This window comes from Nannospalax galili, unplaced genomic scaffold (genome assembly GCF_000622305.1).
Source record: "Nannospalax galili isolate Female #2095 unplaced genomic scaffold, S.galili_v1.0 scaffold3122, whole genome shotgun sequence".
Taxonomy (NCBI): domain Eukaryota; kingdom Metazoa; phylum Chordata; class Mammalia; order Rodentia; family Spalacidae; genus Nannospalax; species Nannospalax galili.
In genome coordinates, this window is record NW_008347513.1 from 89,288 (window position 1) to 110,936 (window position 21,649).

Below are 21,649 nucleotides of genomic sequence, written 5' to 3' on the forward strand. Positions count from 1 at the left end.
AGGGAGAGGGGGGGAGGGAAGGAAGGAAGGAAGGAAGAAAGGAAGGAAGGAAGGAAGCAGACTGAGCACAGGCCACAGGAGCAAGCCAGTAAGCAGCGCTCCTCCACGGTCTGTGCTTTGGCTCCTGCCTCCACGTTCCTGCCTGAGCTCCTCCTGCCTTGAGCTATAAGCCAAATAAACCCTTTCCTGCCAAGATGGTTTCAGTCAGTGTTTTTATCACAGCAATACAAAGTACATAGGACAAATGGCTAGCTGTAACTAAATTCAGGGCCTACAAGGTAACTTGCTCTAAGTTCTCATCAGAAAGGAGTAAGGTGAAACACTGAAGAAGCTACGTTAACTCAGGACTACCACTCAAGTGGTAAAATAATGACTTATCTTCAAGTACAACTTTTATAATTTACTGTGTAAATGTACATGCTATATAGAAGCTATAAATGTGAGAATTCAATTTGTAATATAAATCTACATTTCATAACAGTGTCCTTTAAATGATAATTTAAATAAATAAGAAAATTTCTAATGGAACTTATTCTTCTGGACTTTAAAAGCAAACTATTCACACACACAAAAAAAGTTTTGTTGGGCAATAACCAAAAGAAGCTTATTAAATCTAGTTACTATAAATTCAAAGCAGTAATAAAGCTGTAAATTCAAAAGTCCCAACCCACCTAATAAATGATTCAATGGAGAAAGAACACTTTCCTTTTGGCTCACAAACAAATCTCAAATAGCCAGTAAGCTCACAGTGACAGTCACAAGGATTGCTCCATTATTGCCCCTAACTCCACAAACGTCAAAGTGATTTGGACAGAACATTTTTTGAAACTTGAAAAAATAAAAATCAGAATTTCCTTCTAGTAACTTTGATAAAACTAGCTCGGGAGGCAGAATGACGCACAGGTGGAAACCAGGAGAACTGAGAGGGTACAGCAGTGTGTGAGCACGGACCACGAGCACAGCCAACCACACTGCTTGTGGAAACAGAGCAGGTGATCTGTTAGGACAGAAACAAGCAATTGGGAAGGGGACATGAGTGACTTGAAGATATTTTAGACATTCTTATGTGTGTTGTCTAAAATATTATTACAAATAATATGTTTCCTATAGCTTATAAAACCCACTTACCTTCATTTAAAGGCAATGGCATTTATATTAAGTCACTACAGACAAAATACCAAGCGACAGTACTCTCCCTTGAGAAAGCTTATTATCTAACAAAAGAATGCTTTTCTGCATTGTTTATCAATAATAAAATTATTTTGCATAAATTTCTTTTTTTCCATTTATTTATTTATTTATTTATTTAGCTATTTCTTCAAGATAGGTCTCAGGTTGGAGAGATGGCTCAGCAGTTAAGAGCACTGGCTACTCTCACAGAAGACCCAGGGTTCAAATCCCAGCACCCACATGGTGGCTAAGTCACCTAGAACTCCAGTTCCAGGGGATTCAACACCCTCTTCTGGTCTCTAAGAGCATTGCACAACATGGGCGCACTTACATACATGTAAGCATAACACTCATACATTAAATAAATTAATAAAAAGCTTTTTTTTTAACCTAAACTGCTAAGGATAAGAAAAGCAGTGGCCATCAGCTCTTCAGTCTCTCTTGCAAGCTTCTGAGTTATCTGCATTTTTATGACTGAGAGGTCAATAGTACTTATCCCATAGAGCTAAGTTACATGTAAAATCACACATGTGCAGCATGTGCCCACATGCTAAGAGGCAGTTTAGGTAGTAGTTAGGGGCATGAACTCTGGATCCCGTGTTAACCCTTAGTAGGTTAATGAAAACCTACTAAGAACAGCTATATCATTCAGACTAGATGTGATGTAATACATTCAAGATGCCCTCACCTAGTAATTCTAACACTGTTGTGAATGAGGATTGTTTAGGAACACTTAAATATATGCACATGAGTTCAGATCCCACAGAATCCTCTCAAGTTCAGCTTCAGGGACTGCACCCTCTTCATTAGCACACTGTACAAGGAATACATCTCAATGCAGTGTTGCTGGAACTGCTCTGTGCACTTAGCAGAGACAAGCCAGACAGAAACAAGCTTCGCTTCTAGTGGCCCTTAGAACATGTCTGAATTCCAGCAAAACTTCACCTCGGATAAACAAGCATGTGTCAGCTCATTAACAGTAAGATTTTCTTCAGTAGCTTTTATAAATAAAGGCTAAATGTTTACACATCAAAGCAAAACAAAAATCCATCACTTTGTATTTTAACCTAAAAAGTTGACTAAAAACAACAAAACTACTACTAACAGCAGCAAAAAACAAACAAAAAAAACATAGACAATACTGTTCTCCATTTTAAGTTACCAACTCTGTAAGTCCTCTAGCTCAGTAAATCAAGAACACTCACAGCTAAGGATGATGTGCTGGACAGACGACTCACTGCATGCTTGTCACTGCTGGGAGGGCTCCTGGCCTCCGAGGAGCTGTGGGATGACATAAGCGCCAACCGGAGAGCTCTTTTTGGAGTTTTGGAAAAAGAAAATGCTCTTGTAACCTAGAATTAAAACGAGTCAATATTAGTTACATGTAGACTAATTTTGTTTTGGTTTTGGTTGTTTGAGACAGGGTTTCACTATGTATCCCCAGCTGGCCTCAATCTCACAGAGATCCACCTGCCTCTGCCTCTTAGTGCTGGGACTGAAGGCATGTGCCACCACATCCAGTTCCAGGCCAACTGGGGCTACAGGGAGACCGACTCAAAGCAGAACAAAACAAAACGAAGGTCAAACACATTTTTCCTACAACTGGTACATGGCACGGTTCTCTTCCATGTAAGCGGTAAGGCCCTCTTGCATGCAGACACACTGAAACCCAATGGAGCGATGAACCGGAGAGAAAGCTGGACTGTGAGACACATCAGAGGGCTCTGCAGTTCATTTTGTCTGTTTTATTTTTTTGTAGTGCTAGGATGAAGCTCAGGATTGCCACATGCTAGTAAGTACTCAACCACTGAGCCACATCTGCAGCTAAAATCTGGGGGTTTGTCTGCCGCTGTCACAGCATACCTGTGCAATCTTTAACCCAAAACTTGAACCTTAATTTCTCTACTGAAAGTGAAGGAGTCTGTTTGAATCAAAATCTAGCATATGTATCTACTATACATCACACTGAAATGGAGGAGAAATAAAGTCAGCACACAGCCTCCCTGTCAAAGGAAACAAAGCAAAGCCTGTAAATGCAACAGCACACTACAGGGCTGCAGATGTCCTCTGGATCTCTAAATTCTGTATTTTTCAAGCCAGGGTCTCACTATGCAGCCTTGGCTAGCCTAGAACTTACTATGGAGACCAGGTTGGTCTCAAACTCAAGAGATCCACCTGCCTCCGCCTCTACTGGGATTGCAGGCCTGCACTACCACACTAGGCTGCATTGCTTTTAAAAGGCCCTTTAAAGGGGCTGGAGAGATGGCTCAGCACTGGCTGTTCTCGCAGGACCCAGGTTCGATTCGCAGGACCCAGGTTCGATTCCCAGCACCCACACGGCAGCTAACAACCATCCGTAATTCCAGTTCCAAGGGATTCAATGCCATCTTCTGACTTCCTGAGGCACTGCACAACATGCGCACACCTACCTACGGGCAAGCAATACACTCATACACATTAAATAAAAAGAAAAAAATAATAATTACAAAAAGGCCCTTTTCCCAATACACTCATGCAGTCCTCAACAACTCTTAAGGAAGTCACCTCCTTGAGAAGAGGAACACATGAAGAGACCCTGAGTTTCCTGACTCAGTCATATGCTCTTGCTGGAAAATATGAGACATTATTCAAGCTGAATGCACACCTATCATAACTAGTACACTTCATCTGAAGTCTGGTTCACAGCATTATTACAACAAGAATGAAACAGCAAGTTCTTAATAACTGTGACAAAGTCCCCAAAGATAGCTTTATTCTACAGATTATCATGTATGCGTGTGTGTTGACCAGAAGACAACCTCAAGTATGTTCCCTGGGTGCTTTCTAACTTTATTCTGGGATGGGGGGGGTCTCTCACTGGCCTAGAACTCATCACATGGACTAGGCTGACAAGCCAGCAAGCGCCAGGAATCCTGACTCTGCCTTCCTGGAGCCGGGATCCTAACTGCCCATCTCCAAGCCCAGTCTTTTTAGGTTCTGGAAATAAGTAGAACTCAGGTCCTCACAAGTACTATGCTCACAGAGCCACCCCCGACCTCCCCAGCCCTAGACCATTTTTTTAAACTAGTGTTGATGGCAATAGTTCTTTAATGTAGTATGAGAAACATTGTAGAGACACATCCAGTAAGTTCACTAAAACGTACCTTTTTAGACGTCTTTTTTATTGCCCTGGATGCCCTACTCAATGTGCTGTCCATATCTTTCGTATTGACTTCAAAGGACTCTGGATCAGCAGTATAAATAAGATTCTCCTGTTGAAAAAACCATACTTTATTTCAAAGTTGAAAAGAATAACACTTTCTAAAATGTAGCAGCTACACATTTACATGTATATGGGAGTATTTATAAATGAAGTTAATTTAACCTTGTGATACAGGCTGGGAATGCAGCTCAGTAGTAGGCCTGGTCTAAGATTTGTTCCTTAGCAGCACCCCCACTTCCCTCCAAATTGTAATGTGCTTGACATAATTTCTAACCCAAAGTATCCTAACTTAAAGATAGTAGAAAATAATTAAATAATTTACTACAGGGACCACATACCTAAAAACAAAAACAAGCAAAACATAGGAAATGCATCAATAAAAAAATATTGCTAGAAACCCTAAAACGTTATAAATTTAAACACAAAGTCTGCCACAAGCTAAATAACACAAACATTCCTTTCTTTTTTGGAAACAGGGTTTCCCCGTCATCCCAGCTGGCCTGGAACTCCTTATGTAGACCAGGTTGGCTTCCATGCCTGCTTCTGCCTTGGCTTCTGATTGAAGGTGTGTACAACCACACCCACACCCGCTTTTTCTCCTAACTAGACATCTTTCCTCGGATTTGCATCAGGAAGCAGTATGAATTAAAGCTTTGACCTGTAACACAAAGCCCCCGGGACGACTACAGAAAGGAATCGGAGTGCACAGTAACACACTTGAAACTGTAATTATGAGCAAAATGCTCTTTTCTGAGAACAGAGTTCATGGATTATAGATCGTATTTCAAAGGGGCAGAAGTCCTAGAGTAGTTAGCCAAGAACCACAGCCCCAAATTAACCTTAAAACAAGAAAACTCATCTCCAAGTAATTAAAAAGACTATTCAAATCATGTTTGGGCTTTCTAAAAGGAAATTTATACATAGTTCTAAGAACAATTCACACTTTAAATTTCTAAATCTGGACTGTGAGTTGAAATGACTGCGTTCCTCAAGCACAGAGAGACCATCTTCAACACCATCAGTCGCCAGCTACAGAGAATTCGTACAATGTCGTGAGAGATACTTTCCCCCGAAATTTTCTCACATATAAAACACAGAAAATACCCAGTTTGTCTAGCCTTACGTAGTACTCGTGAGGTTCAAACTAGACAATGCTCAGAAGTCTTCTGCAATGTCAAGTATTGCTACAACACATGGATTTAACTACTACATTCAGCCACTACAAATGACTGCTTTCAAAAAAGAAAAAGTTTTAAGAACAAAAGCAAATGCCTGTTTTGTTCCGCTCCACTGACAGCCAGACAGTCTCGTTTGGCTAAAGCTTTTCTGGTTTCTCCATTAAAACAATCATGCTCACTCTCCAGCTCCAGGCTCACTTTCCACTTGGCATTTGCTAAGTAACTCTTGGGCTGACCCAGTCCCAACCAGGGTGCTGGGACTAAAGGCGTCCACTAGCATGCCTGTAGATATCTGTATCTTTAAAAAAGAGTATTATTTTTAAAAGTTAAAAAAATAATTTGGGGAGCTGGAGCGCTGGCTCAGTGGTTAAGAGCGCTTGCTGCTCTTGCAGAGGACCTGGGTTCAATTCCCAGCACCTACATCAGGTAGTTCACAACTGCCTGTTAACTCCAGTTCGAAGGGATCTGAAACCATCTTCTGGCCTCTGCACACATGTGGTACACATACATATACTTAGTTATGCACATACACATAAAATAAACTTTAAAAAATAATTTGGGCCGGGTGTGGTGGTGCATGCCTTTAATCCCAGCACTTGGGAAGCAGAGGCAGGCGGATCTCTGTGAGTTCAAGGCCAGCCTGGTCTACATAGTGAGTTCCAGGACAGCTGGGGCTACAGGGAGACCCTGTCTCAAAAAGACCAAAAAAAGATATATATATTGGGACTGGAGAGATGGCTCAACACTGGCTGCTCTTGCAGAAGACCCAGCACCCACATGGCAGCTAACCACCACCCTAACTCCAGTTTCAGGGGATCTGATGTCCTCTTCTGACCTCCACAGGCATTGCATGACAGTTGCATGCATGCAGGCCATACACTCACACACATAAAAAAATAAAGTCTTTGCAGGATATGGTGGCACGCAACTTTAGTCCCAGCACTTGGGAGGCAGAGGCAGGCGGATCTCTGAGTTCCAGGCCAGCTGGGACTGCAGGGAGACCATCTCAAAAGACAAAAAAAAAAAAAAAGAATTGGAAGACACAAACTTATTTGACAAAGCCAAGGATGGGGGTGACCCCTTGAACTCAGAGATCTGCCTGCCTCTGCCTCCCAAGTGTTGGGATTAAAGGCGTGCACCACCACGCCCAGCCAATATTTCCCATTTTTATGTGTCTCTAGTTTTACATTTCTCATTAACATACGAGCATCTTTTTCTTAAGGCACTTCTGTCTTTTCAAGTCCTCTAAGTAGAGAACAAACACATGCCACAAGTTCTCCTGAGCCTCTGTGACACGTTTCACTTTTTCACATTCAATCCTTCTATTTATAACTTAATGTGTAAAGATACAGGACATAACCTTTTTAAAAAATATTTTATTATTTTTATTTTATGTGTATGTGTATTGCCTGCATGTAGGTAAGTGCATCCATGTCATGCAATGCTGGCAGAGGACAGTCGAGGCTGTAAGATACCCTGGAACTGGAGTTATGGACAGTTGTTAGTGGCCATGTGGGTGCTGGGGTTCGAACCTGGGTCTTCTGCAAGAACAGCCAGTGCTCTTAACCACTGAGCCATCTCTCTAGCCCCCAAACCTAACTTTCTAAGTACTTAACCAACCCAGGACCTTCAATTCCAGCACTTGGGAGGCAGAGGTTGGAGGATCTCTATAAGATAGAGACCAACCTAGTCTACATAAGCAGTCCCAGGCAAACTGGGGTTACAGGGGGACCTATCTTGAAAAAAAATGAATAAAAAGCAAAAATCAAAACAGGCCCCAAAACTAGGTGCTTAACCAGCTCTGTCAGTGTCATAGAGTAAGAATTGTAGCTAACACTCTACACAGGTCTTATTTCAAAAGCCATCTATTCTTTCTATTGTTGGTCTATATATAAATAGTCAAAACAATGAAATAGTAGTCTGATCAGGGTAACTTTTAAAAGTACAATTCTGGACCAGCAAGATGGCTCAGTGGGTAAGGCACTTGTCACCAAGTCCAATAACCTGATTTAGGCCCCGGGATATCACTGCACTTCCACAGGAGCACAATAGCATGCGTACCTTCTTCCCCAACATTAAATAAATGTAAGAAACACATTATTAAGTACAGTTTAATATCTCATATGGGTAGGATAGTACTATTTGCTACATTTCCCAGATATCATTGGTTTTTCTTCATAAATCATCTTTGGGATCATTCTGTCAAATTCTGTAAGTTCTCTCCATGGATGTTTTTAGGGTAGCAACAATTCTGTAAATTCATTAAGATGAATCAACAGCCATGTACTGACCAGTGTTCTCAGGAATGCCAAATCACAGGTCTGTCGGTATTAATTTCGTTGTTTGGGTTTTTCTGTATTGGACATTGAAACCAGGGTCTTGGACAAGCTAGGCAAACATCACACCACTGAGCTATAGCTTCCTTGTGTTTCTTAAAAGGCTGTTCCTTGATATTTCATTAACAAGTTCTATAAGAAACAGAGTTCTATTCTATACTCTCTAATTGGTAACTCCCAGCATTAAAGAAAACACATCTGTGTGTATAATTTAACTACTAAGAGTTCAAAGTTGTAGTAGCTGTCAAAGATTCCTATCAATCATTTCAAAAGCACTTGCAACATAACTGAACACACACACCTTTTGCCAATCCATGGGAAAGAACACACACACCTTATACTTAGCCATAAGGTTTTAGAAGTTCAGTTTTCTACAGCTAATGGTTACTAGGTTCTAACTTCCTATCTTTAGATACAGTACCATAAGTGGTACAGTGCTGTGCTGCTCCCGATAGAAAGTAGTTTCACAGCTGTGCAAACAACTCGGGGTGCATCCACAAATCAAGGCTACAATGTCTCTGCACAGCAGAATTTCATAGGAAGGACCATCACTGTATATGTGGTCTGCTGTTGGCCAAAAAGACATTATGACAGGGAAGACTACTTCCTTCCAAAGCGTCAAGCTGGGTATTGTAATTCCAGCACTTAGGGGCTAAGGCAAGTCTCAGGGCACCGTAACTACACAGTGGTCTCAAAACCACCACCACTACCACCACAAAAAAACCACCCGAAATAAACAGCCCGACAAAAAGAACCAAAAAAGCAAATTTCGTTTATTTGGGGCACAAACAAACTGATTCAAATAAGCAGCTGGGGTTTTGTTTTTGTCTTTTTGAGCCAGCCAGCCTGGAATTTGCTACATAGACCAGGCTACCTTAAACTCACAGAGATCCACCTGCCTCTGCCTCCCAAATGCTGGGATTAAAGGTGTGTGCCACCACATCTGGCTCAGCTGGATTTTTTAAATATATGTTACACACATATTTTTCTTTTGTAAGTACATATTTAAAAGCAAGTTTTCTTCAAACTAACCACATATCCTCAAATATAACATTAACTAAGGACTTTCAAAATTTTAGTATGTGTGAAATCCTAAATGCAGGAGAGGGCTTAACTGAAGTCACTGAGTATTAGCATAATTCTAAGAGCAAATTTCAACAGACTGAAATAGTTCTGTGGTGTTCGCAGAACTAGTTCTGTAGGTAAACATTTGCTGCCACCTTGTGGATCATTACACTTTGGGAAGCTTTGCATTTGTTGCTTACATTTCCATGAACTTGCATTTCAGTATTAGACACTGCATTTGGGAAGGACCGTAAGTTATCCTGTCTCACAGCCACACACACTGACTCATGATGCCACAAGGAAGCTATGGTATCCATGCATAACCACGAAGAAACTCGTCCTTGTAAGTACGTCTGCTTCCTACAAAAGCTGTCCTTTCTATTTTTCTTGCCAGAATTTTGCTGGCTTCACCTAACACTGGGTTTTCTCTACAAGCCTGTTTAAATAAACAACCCTTTACTTATAACAACACATCTTGGTCATTAATATTCTTTTAAAACATGAAACAAGGGCTGGACAGATGTCTCAGCAGTTAAGAGCACTGACTGCTCTTGCAGAGGGACATGGGTTCAATTCCCAGCACCCACATGGCTTCTAACAGCTGCCTATAACTCCAGTTCCAGGGGATCCGACGCCTTCTTCTTCTGCAGGCATTGCATGACACAGGTGCACTTACACACATACAGGCAAAACACTCATATACATAAAAAATAAAAACAAGCCAGGCATGGTGGGGCACGCCTTTAATCCCAGCAGAGACAGGCAAATCTCTGTGAGTTCAAGGCAAGCCTGGTCTCCATAGTGAATCCAGGTCTGTTGTGGCTACAGGGAAATTGCAAGCAACCCATACAAGCCACCTCTAGTACTACATTGATGGCTCCCTTTACAATGGAGCATCTAGAGGCAAGTGGAAGCTGCATTAGGACAGACATAATCCGAGCATGCTGGTGCATGCCTTTAATCCCAGCAGAGGCAGGTGGATCTCTTGTCTAGAGAGTAACATGCCAGTTGGAGCTACAGGGAGACCCTGGCTCAAAAAACTAAAACATAGGGCTGGGCGTGGTAGTGCACACCTTTAATCCCAGCACTTGGGAGGCAGAGGCAGGTGGATCTCTTGTCAGCCTGGTCTCCATCGTGAGTTCCAGGCCAGTTGGGATTACAGGGAGACCCTGTCTCAAAAAAACAAAACAAAACAAAAAACCCAAAACATAAATTATATATGTATGTGTATATATACAGATATACACATACATATAATTTTAAATATTCCAAATGTGAGGAGGAATGGCGAATACGTAGAGCTGTTTCATTAGTGTATTAGTATATTTCATTTTTTGTCATTATGTTTGTTTTCATCTTTACATTGACATTAAATTGGTAACCTTTCAAAATAGCTTGTTATAACCAAAAAGTTTGTCTCATTCACAGTGACCATAAAGCTAAACTCTATAGCAAACAAACCAAAATCAAGGAAGTAATTGAAGCACAATACCACAGTAAATCCCTTAACCCAGACACAGTAAGAGAATGAGAAGGACAAAGGAATAAAATTAGAAAACAAGTTACAAAACCGGTTATATTACGACCATACGCATACAAAATTATCTTAAATATAGATGGATTAAATTCTTTAATTAAAAGAAAAAGTGCCTAGAAAAAAAAAAAAAAAAAAAAAACCACATGGTTCATAACAGTAAGTCCCCAAAACCTCACTAAATTGGAGCCACAGGAGCTAGAAAAAATGGAAGGATGATCTGTGAGTCACTCAAGGAATCCATGTGTAAACTTGTAAAAAACTTAAGTTTTTCTGCATATACGTGAACCTATAAGAACACTCCTCCATCCACAATTAACAACTCACTCCCGTGGAGTTCACACTTTCATCCAAGCATAGGTTTAGGGACTTACAGCATCTGCTTTACAAATGGTGTTGGCCACATGTCGACACAGCATCTTCAGCCAGTTTTCTTTGGGAAGCTCATCTGACGTCATCTGGAAGCTGAGCAGGACGTTGGCCTGCTCGGTGGGTGGCCTCACAAGCAAAGCAAAAGCATTCCGGCAATCTAGGGTTCCAGAATAGCCATAAGCAGTGTTATTCCTTCACGTACAACCCTCCTCTCTTCAGAGATCCAAACTTCCAACAAAATTGACTATCTCTTCTCCCCGTCCTCCTTTTTTTCAATTAAAAAGAGCATCACCATGAAAGTCAGAGCACTGGAAAGAACTGCGATAGCACGTGCTGTATAAGGAGCAAATAGCCTGAAAACCCTATATAACAGTACTTTCTGTGATGTTTAACATCTTCTATGATAATCTAATAAAAAAGATATTATTTTTTAGAATTCTAGTATTTAAGGTTCCAAATTAGAATGACATAAGCTTCTAGCAACTTGCATAAATCACAAAGAAATAAATGTAAAAACACTGGAAAATAAACGCATTGCAATCAAGGTGTTAGAACAGAATCTATTTTTAAAAGCTAGTAAAAATAAAACAAAAAAATTTTAATGGAGGCTAACAGTCCTTAATCCAGTTCCAGGGCATTCAACACCCTCTCTGCCCTCCACAGGCAATGCACACACGTGTACTTACACACATGCAAGCAAAATGTTACTCAAACACATAAAATGAAAACAAATAAATCAAAAAAATAAAGACATTAAGTTACAAAAATAAATAATACAAAAATTTAAAGCTGAAGAGAGGTTGCTACCAGCATGAGGTCAGAGGATGACTCTGGGGGTCATCTCTCTCCTTCCACCACATGAGTCCAGGGGACTGAACTCGGGTTGTCAGGTTTGGTGGCAAGCACCTTTACCTACAAAGCTATCTCACCGGCTCATCTGTATCTTAAAGGTCACTCTTACTGTGAGCTCTTTTGCAACTTCCCTGAAACGGAGATGATTTAAATAAATGTCCCAGGGCAGATATTCATAAACCTAGATTTTGACAACTGGATAAAAATAGCTGTGCAAGTTTTATTATTTTTATTTTATTATGTGTAGGAATGTATTGTCTACATGTATGTAAGTGTACCCGTGTCATGCAACAGCTGAAGCAATCAAAGAGGGCATCAGATTCCCTGGGACTGGACTTTAAGGACAGTTTTTAGCTGCCAAAAAAGGTAAATGACATAAAATTTTATCATGTAGTATTAATTTTAAGATTATGTTTTTAATATTAGTATTTTTCATTCCAAATTTGCTGAGAGTTCTATTTTTCTTTTTATCTTTTTTTTTGGGGGGGTGTCTTTTGGGGGGTGCTGGGCTTGGAACCCAGGTCTTCTGCAAAAACAGCCAGTGCTCTTAATCACTGAGCCATCTATCCAGCCCCATAGCTGTGCAAGTTTTATAAATCATAACATTCCTGGGCTGGTTCAGTGGTACAGTGTTTGACAAGCTTGAACAAAGCCCTGGGTATGATCACCAGTAACACTTGCACATGCCCGCACACACACACACACGCGCGCGCACACACGAAAAAGAAAAGGAAAGAATCATGCCTGACTACTCAAATCTTCCATTAGTAGAGGAATAGATCGAAGAGCTTATTTGATTTAAACATACATCACTAAATGCTAATTAAACGGATGATACTGCTTTGGGAAACTATCCATTTTGGGTAGTTTCAGACTTTCAGAGAACTCACTGGAACACTAGCAAAGTTGAAAGGAAAAACTTAGCATGGTGCTGTAGTTTCAATTAGGAATATCCCACAAAGTGCTGTGCATTAAGGCTCAGTCACCAGGCACTACCTGAGGTTTTACATCATTGAGGACACACCTTAAGCGCCCTGGGGCACCCTGACCTCCTCTTACCAGCCATGATGGGTGACCTCACCAAAGCCAGCGCGCGCACACACGAAAAAGAAAAGGAAAGAATCATGCCTGACTACTCAAATCTTCCATTAGTAGAGGAATAGATCGAAGAGCTTATTTGATTTAAACATACATCACTAAATGCTAATTAAACGGATGATACTGCTTTGGGAAACTATCCATTTTGGGTAGTTTCAGACTTTCAGAGAACTCACTGGAACACTAGCAAAGTTGAAAGGAAAAACTTAGCATGGTGCTGTAGTTTCAATTAGGAATATCCCACAAAGTGCTGTGCATTAAGGCTCAGTCACCAGGCACTACCTGAGGTTTTACATCATTGAGGACACACCTTAAGCGCCCTGGGGCACCCTGACCTCCTCTTACCAGCCATGATGGGTGACCTCACCAAAGCCAGCAATGAGACCAGTGGGAAAGGTGCTGAACCTTTCAGACTATCAGCCAGATGTGTCCTCTGTACAAAGATCAGCTCAGGTATTTTGTCAGAAAGAGACATATACAAGTGCCCTGATGCTGGCACTGTGGGCTGCTGATCTCACGTACTCCTCATCTGTATCTTCTAACATTGATTATGTGTGTGGTTAAGTGTATGTGTGCTTGAGTGTGAGTGTGCATGAGAGATGGGGGGGGGTGGAGGGAGGGAGGGAGGGAGAGAGAGAGAAGGAGAGAGAACACAGCTCGTGGGAACTGATTCCCTCCTTCCACACTGTGGGTCCTGGACACTGAACTCAGGCTGTTGGGCTTGGTGGCAGCACATTTACCTGCTGAGCCTCCTCACCACCACCCACACATACATCCCCACCTGAATGTACATCTCAAAGATATCCCTAAATTACAGCTACTGGCAAGAGAAGATATTAAAATATGGGGTACAAGTGACAAGACTACTGATTTCTTCTGTATTCTGAAGAAATAAAAGTTCCCATGTGGGAATGAGACAGGTGATGCTATTTTAGTGCACAACCATTAAAGGCCCTTTGACACTCAAGCGCCAAGGCTGAGGTGACACTTTTATCTGAAGCAATGAAGACACCAAGTCTGTGTCTAGCAATGGAGCTGCGATGGAGGTATAAGAGCAATACCTTCAGACAGATGAGTCACACATAAGGAGAATTTATCCATTAAAAAGAACCATGCTGGCATGCCCTTTAATCCCAGCACTTGGGAGGCAGAGACAGGTAGATCTCTATGAGGATGAGGCCAGCCTGGTCTACATAGTGAGTTCTAGGCCAGCTGGTTCTATAGGAAGACCAGACCCTGCCTCAAAAAAACAAACAACAACAAAAAAAACCACACAGTAGTAAATTAAACTCGCAGTAAGTACAAGCCTTTTCTATTTAGCAAACAGTTGATCCGACAGATGAGCTTACCTTCTGTTTCCCTTATGTCCAGCACTTTCTTAATCTGAGAAAGAGGCATCAGGTGGATATGCTTCAGAGAAGCCGGGGGTCTGGTGTGGCCATGAGGACTTCTAAAAGTGCCGATAACCTTATGTCGTTTTCTTGCTATCTGATTGTAGAAAACAAAAGTCAGAGTCATTGTGATAAAAACAAAATTTACATATTTAAAATTAACAGCACTAACCACATAAATCAATAGGCAACTAATCTGATGATCAGCCATTCCAGTTACCATGCGGTAGAAGCAGAGGACCGTGACAAAAGCACACATGGAATTGTGCAGCGCATATACTCATGTTTAGATTAGGAAAGCTCACGAGTCAGAAAAACTGGCCAAGAGACAGGGTGTAAGCAAGCAGTCTCAGGGGTTGGAAAAGACGCAGGAGCAGTGCCAGAAGCCACAGGACCATAGGGAGGCGTCCTGAAGAAAAGGTCTGGGGCTCAGAAGGGGAGAGTTGTTCTGGGATCACTGTCTTGGGTTCAAAGTGGTGTCAATTTTAGCTTAAGAGAAATATTTAAAATATCTCCTTTCAGTGATTGAACAGTACAGAGGAAGTAACAGAAACAGTTCCTGTTCTCAAGATTATTTACATATTACTAACAAAGGGAAGTATTAAAACATTAAATAGGCATGGTGGTCCACGCTTTTAATCTCAGCACTTGGGAGGCAGAGGCAGAGGATCTCTGTGAGTTCATCAGCTTGGTCTACATAGCAAGTTCCAGGCCAGCTGGGGCTATATGGAGATCCTATCTCAAAAAGACAAAAAAGGAAAGAAAAAAAAATTAATAATACAGTTGGATGTGCTGGCCCACACCTGTACGGAGACCCTATCTCAAAAAGACAAAAAAGGAAAAAGAAAAAAAAATTTAATAATACAGTTGGATGCGCTTGCCCACACCTATAATGCAGCACTAGAGAGGCTGATGCAGGAGGATCTCCACTTCAAGGCCAACCTGTGGTACATCAAGACCTCTAGGCTAGCATCAGCTACACAGTGAGACTCTTGTCTCAAAACACAAATGGCAACAACACACACACACAGAATAATACACATTATAAATTCAAAGTGCTGTATCAGGCTACAACTTTACCTTAACTGGACACTCATGCAAAAGGAAGATAGGAAACACTGGAGAAGAGCAAAATCAGAAAGGATCTTATGATTCATGACAGACTGAAGTGTGGAGAAAAAAGCAGGAGATGGTATCTCCGTGCACTAGCATAGATTTTACTGAAAGGCATTATTATATTAATATAAAATGATCTTATTGAATTGAGATTAATAATCATAAATATGACATAATCTGGCTGTGTCATGTTCACACTGACACAGAGTATGAAACTCTGCGTATATGTCTGTTCTACGTATCAAGTACACACAGCAAATATTAAAGTTCATTTACACAAACACAGTGAAAATAAGCAAGAGACTCTCAAAATAATTCCTCTGAATATATGACTAGGCTGCTTATTTGGCTGAATAAAATAATTTTAAGGTTTAGTTTTCAAAAGGAAAAACAAAGTTAAAATTGATGGCATGTTCGTGAATCAAGGTAAAACACAAAAACTCCAAAGCACAGATAAAGTATATAGTATCTATCATATTAAAAAGACTGTATAGATTTTATTCATATTTAGACTTCTAATATATCAATTGTTAAGAGTGATGCTTGGGTCAGGCCTGGCAGCACACCTTTAATCCCAGCACTCAGGAGACAGAGACATCTCCTCCAAAAAACAAAAAAAAAGTAAGGAAGGCATGGTGGCTCAGCCTTTAGTCCCAGCACTTGGGAGGCAGAGGCAGGCATATCTCTGTGAGTTCAAGGCCAGCCTGGACTCCGTAAAGTTCCAGGCCAGCTGGGGCTACAGGGAGACCTGTCTCAAAAATACCAAAAAAAAAAAAAAAAAGTAATTGGTATAGGATTTTATCATGTAGTATTGAGACTTTTTAAATATTTAATACTTTAATATTTTTCATTCCAAACTTGCTGAAAGTTCTATTTTTTTAAATACATTAGAGAATAAGGGGCTACTTAGGATTTTGAATCAAGGCGAAACTCAATGTTATAGAAACAGCAGTTCCAACAGGCACAATGACCCGAGAACTGGAGAGGCTCAGGCCATTCAAAACCAACCACAGCTACAGAGGGAGATCCCGTCTCAAAAGCAGCTGCTTGTGGATGCACATCCACATCAGCTAATCAAGAGCAAGAGGACAAGGCAAAGGGATCACAAGTTCAAGGCCCTACTGGACTCAATCAAGAAATAAAAGAACAGAGCAGCGTTTACTGAAATAATGGCGGCACAGGCCAGGAGGAAGGACAGCAGAAACCACTAGACTCCGGAAGGTAATGGAATGCAGAGGCCAGGACTTGGAAGCTACAGGGCATGGCCACATCAAGAACTAAAGTGGAAGGGAAGTCAGTGAGCCACTTAGGACAGACTTGGAAGGGGATATCAGACTTTTATAAGTCAGAGTAAGTCACTGCTCCACCAGAAACAGGGTAAGGAAGTTCAAGTGACCCAAGACAAAGGATGAGAGGGGCCGGCAGACCTGGAGCTCTCAATGGAAAACCCTAAAGGAGACTGGAGAGGCAAACGGAAAGAAAGGCAGTCAGACTGAACAGCAAAGACCGTGATGAGGCAAGTTCAGATAAGCAAGGCTGAGCCAGACCCTGGCAGGGAAAGGGGAGGTTCTGACTGCAGGAGTCAGGTGTTCACGATCATCTGCATGGCTTCTGCATTTTTTCACTTCAGGACGTGGTCAATCACATATCATATTTTCACTGCTGTTTTGTGCCTCTTTAAGACTACTGGCCAAATGAAAATTTTTTTATTAACTTCTAAGTACAAGATTCTGCCTTTAACACAAGTAAATTTTTGAGATTTTATTGTACCCTAACTGCTCTGCGCATGCCTTTTATTCTAAGAGTCCCTCATATTTTCTACTTCAACAATGTACATGATATAAATGGGCAGCACGTCAACAGAAGGCAAAGGGAATGGACAGACTCCACAGGAAAGGGAAACCAGCCATTACTGTGACGGTACCAACATAACCCCATCCAGTACCAGAAGTGTCAAATGGGTCTTGTCAATGTGTTCTGTCAAAATTAAAACTTTTCTCGGCCTGGAGAGCTGGCTCAGCAGTTAAGAGAACTGGTTGCTTTTGCAGAGGACCCAAGTTTGGTTCCAGCACCCGATAGGCAGCTAACAATCACCTGTAACTCCAGTTCCAGGAGTTCCGACGCCTTCTTCTGAACTCCTTGGGCACTGCACAACTTGGGTGCACATACAAACATGCAGGCAATTCACTCATACACATAAAAGTAATATAGTTTGTTTTTAAATTAACACTTTTGAGAAAGGAAGGTGAACATCTTTCTATCTCAAGAGACTGCTTAAATGTAAAATACACTTAACAATTTGCCCATGGGGTGTTGTAGAAAGAAAATATTGAAATGGAGGGAAGAGAGTTTAGGAATTAAAATCCCTACATCTCATCTGATACACTGGAACAATAAAATCTGCTAATTTAAAGAAGAATCTAACTGGGCATAATGGCTCATGTTTGCAATCTCGGAGCCCAGGAGGCTTAGGCTGAGGCTGAGGCTGGAGGATTGATTACCTTGAGACTAGCCTGGACTAGAATGAAACCCTGTCTCAAAACACAAAAAGAAGAACTCAAGGCATCGTAAGGAGTTTACAATATTAAGTTATCAAGTTATCTCTTCAACTGACTTCATCTTGGCTGAAAAATACTACTTATACTTCAAAAAGAACTCGTAATTATTTTGTAAATCTTGAATAAATAAAAGTTCCTAAAATTCTGGACCTAAGCAGTTAATTACAAGAATTCTGACTTATATTTGAGTCAAGGTCATTTATCATCAATATTAGACTGCCTCCCAAAATACTTCTACTGCATGAAATCAACAACTGGTCTCGGTTTTTCAAAGTAATAGAATTTACTTCAAACTTCTACAATCACATCAATCGAGGCTTGGTGTTAAATATTTGGGAAAGTCACACACTCTTCAGTGTTCAGCTACAGTGAGGTGAGCACACACTTACCTCAAGGCAGTCATTGAAAAGGAAGAGAGTGACTTGCTCTCCTCTGTCACAGGGCTGCTCGCCGAGAGAAACTGTTTCCACTCTTTGCACGAGGCTTCGGTGAGATGACAAAAGATTAGCCTGTAGAGAGCGAAAACATCAATAAAAGATCACGTACTATTGAGTAATTTTTAGAAGCCAACATTCAAATGATTTCTTTTTGTGTGCGCACACACGTGCAGGTGCTGTTGAAGGCCAGAAGAGGGCAGCAGATCCCCTGGAGCAGAAGTCACAGGAGCTGCAAGCTGCCTAAAGTGGGTGCTCTTCCTCTGGAGAAGCAGCAAGCATTCTTAACCACTGAGCCACCTCTCCAGCCCAAGGCTGTTTACAACAAAACCATAGAAACTTCATGAAAAGAGACAATAACTTGGTAACCATCAAAAAATACTTACTGGGCACCCATCTACTTCGTAAACAACATCAAAAATTTGCTTTTGTGCTTCTGTTTTTCTTTTATCCTCATTGATATGTCTGAAAAATGAATATTTAAGTATTTTTAAGTCCTTTTAACACAGAACATCAAAGCAGCATACAAACAATCATGTCACACAACTGCCCTTCCATATGGGTGACATAATTTTAATAAGTGGATCAGTTAAAATATTCTTTTAAAGCTCTGCTTCCCTGGGGCCTGCACGACCCGCAGACCTCTCTCTGACCTGCAGGCCTCTCTCTCCAAGGTAATTCTATCACGCCCTCCCCACCTTGACTCCCCCAGCCTCACTCACCCTCCCATCTCCCCCACCAGTCTTTCCTCCTAGACTGGGTCCTGTCCCATTCCTTGTCTTGGACCCCAGACACATGGGGAACCACCACTGCTTCCTGATCCTTTCCAGCCAGAGCAACTCAGTTCCTTCTCGGGTCCCCAGGAGCACTGCTTCTGGGCCTGGACCCGCCCTCACCTCCCTCTGCTTCCCCGGGCCTGCAGGACCCACAGGCCTCTCCGCGAAGCACAGGCCTCTCTCTCCAGGTAAGTCCATTGCTTCCTCTGCGCTTTGACTCACCGAGCCTTGTTCACCCTCACATCTCTCCCGCAGGTCTCTCCTCCTAGCCTGAGGGGTGTCCCATTCCTTTGTCTTGGCACCCCAGACACCTGGGGAACCACAACTGCTGCTTCTTGATCCTTTGCATCCAAACCAACTCAGTTCCTTCTCAGGTCCCCAGGGGCACTCTGGGCTGGCCCCACCTCACCTCCCTCTGCTTCCCTGGGTCTACACAACCGGCCAGCCTCTTGCCTGGATGCCGGGGCTGACTTTTCCTCTTCCTGGTCCTTTGCATCCAAACCAATCCAGCTCCTCTGTGCAGTACACAGGGGCCCTTGGGGTCCCCTCCCGCCCCCATCATCCTTTGCATCTCTGGGTGGCATGGCCACCAGCTGCCCTAGACCAGCATCTTTCCTGTGCCCTGCTCCCAGGCCAGTTCAACACCCAAATTCCTGAGGCCAAAATCTTTCCTGGACGGATCCAGACCTTAGGAGAAAGTCTGAGAGCACCTGATCCTCATCTGACTTGGGCCTCTGTGGGAAATCCTGAAGACAAAGGAAATCTGGCCAATCCAAAATAAAATCAAAAGAGAGAACTGGAAGCTTAGATGAACCAGCATTTCATGCCCAAAAAGTAAACCACAAAGACACATAAAGTTTACAAAAAGAAGCGAACCTAAACTTGAAAGCTTGAGTCTCACACAAGAATTAGAAACTACAATAGAAATTCACATGTCAGAATTACAGAGAAAAAATAGTAACAAGAAAAACCAAAATAACATATCCCCACCAAATACTAATAGTCCTCTAAAGGAGTACAATGAGAACATCCTAGAGATAATGCAGGACATGGAACTCAAAAGAACAATTATAAACATGATAAAAGAATTCAGTGAATTGAAAGAACACACAAAGAGATCAAAAGGCTGAAGGAAGATAGGGATAAACTTCTGAATGAATTGAGAAAAGTTTAGAAATATTGAAGACTACTCAGGCTGAAATGAAGAAGGAAGTGAAACACTCAGTAAGCCAATTAGAAATGACAAGAGAAAGCCTCACCAATAGGATGAATGAAATGGAAAACAGAGTGTCAAGACTAGAAGATAAAGTGGATGAACTAGACCACTCAAGCAAAGATTATGAAAAATTTAAGAAATCACAAGAATGGAATATGCAGGAATTGTGTGACAACATTAGAGACCAAATTTACGAATCATAGACATACAGGAAGGAGAAGAATCCCAAGATAATGGCATGGACCAGATCTTCAACAGAATTGTGGAAGAAAATTTCCCAAAATTAAAGAAAGACATGCCCATACAAATACAAGAAGCATACAGAACACCAAACAGACAGGACCAGAACAGGAACTCTCCACGGCACATCATAGTAGAAACATTACATGCACAAAACAAAGAGAAAATTCTGAAAGCTGCAAAAGAGAAACAAGTCACATACAAAGGAAAACTCATTAGGATTACTGCTGATTTTTCAGCACAAACTATGAAAACCAGAAGAGCCTGGACCAAAGTATTCCCAGTTTTACAAGACGACAGATGCCAACCCAGATTACTATACCCAGCCAAAATGTCTATTATAGTCAAAGGGGAAAGAAAAATCTTCTATGACATAAATAGGCTGAAGGAATTCATGTCCACAAAACCAGCCCTTCAGAGAGTTCTGGAAGCAATACAAAGAGCTAAAGAACAGAATGGTGTTGCGGAAAGAAATTTAGTGAAGGTATAACTGTGGAAAAGTACAGCTAAACCACAAATGTAAACAGAAATAAAAATGACAGGATTCAATACTCATCTTAAATTAATAACTTTAAATATTAATGGACTGAAATCCCGAGTCAAAAGACACAGACTAGGTGAATGGATTAAGAAACAAAACCCATCTTTTTGTTGTCTGCAAAAAACTCATCTCACTTTCAAGGACAGACATTATCTTAAAGTGAAAGGATGGAAAAAAATATACCAAGCAAATGGTACTAAGAAAAAAGCAGGTGTAGCAATTCTACTATCTGACAAAATTGACTTTAACACTAATCAGAAGAGATAAAGAGGGCCAATTAATTCTGATCAAATGAACAATAAATCAAGAAGATATTACAATCATGAACATATATTCACCAAACTCTGGTGCACCCAATTTCATAAAAATAATACTACTGTACTTTAAGACCCAGGTTAATCCCAACTCATTAATAGTAGGGGACTTCAATATCCCACTGTCTCCATTAGACAGGTCAACAGGGCAGAGAGTTAACAGAGAGACATCTGAATTAAATAATGCCATATATCAAATGGACTTGACATCTACAGAGTATTCCACCCAAGCACCAAAGGACATACTTTCTACTCA

The 21,649-nt window shown here is 41.3% G+C and overlaps 1 protein-coding gene across 2 annotated transcripts in view; it reads right to left on the bottom strand.

The window, feature by feature from the left end:
* Positions 1–21,649, bottom strand: part of Ect2 (epithelial cell transforming 2) — a 65,017-nt gene that overhangs the window by 3,115 nt on the left and 40,253 nt on the right. For both annotated transcript variants that reach the window (XM_008844032.3, XM_008844031.3), the window contains 6 exons: positions 18,693–18,771; positions 18,262–18,381; positions 14,157–14,295; positions 10,860–11,014; positions 4,314–4,421; positions 2,376–2,522 (listed from right to left, as the gene is read on the bottom strand). In XM_008844032.3, coding sequence (XP_008842254.1) covers positions 2,376–2,522; positions 4,314–4,421; positions 10,860–11,014; positions 14,157–14,295; positions 18,262–18,381; positions 18,693–18,771 — 748 coding nt within the window. The remainder of the gene's footprint in view (positions 1–2,375; positions 2,523–4,313; positions 4,422–10,859; positions 11,015–14,156; positions 14,296–18,261; positions 18,382–18,692; positions 18,772–21,649) is intronic.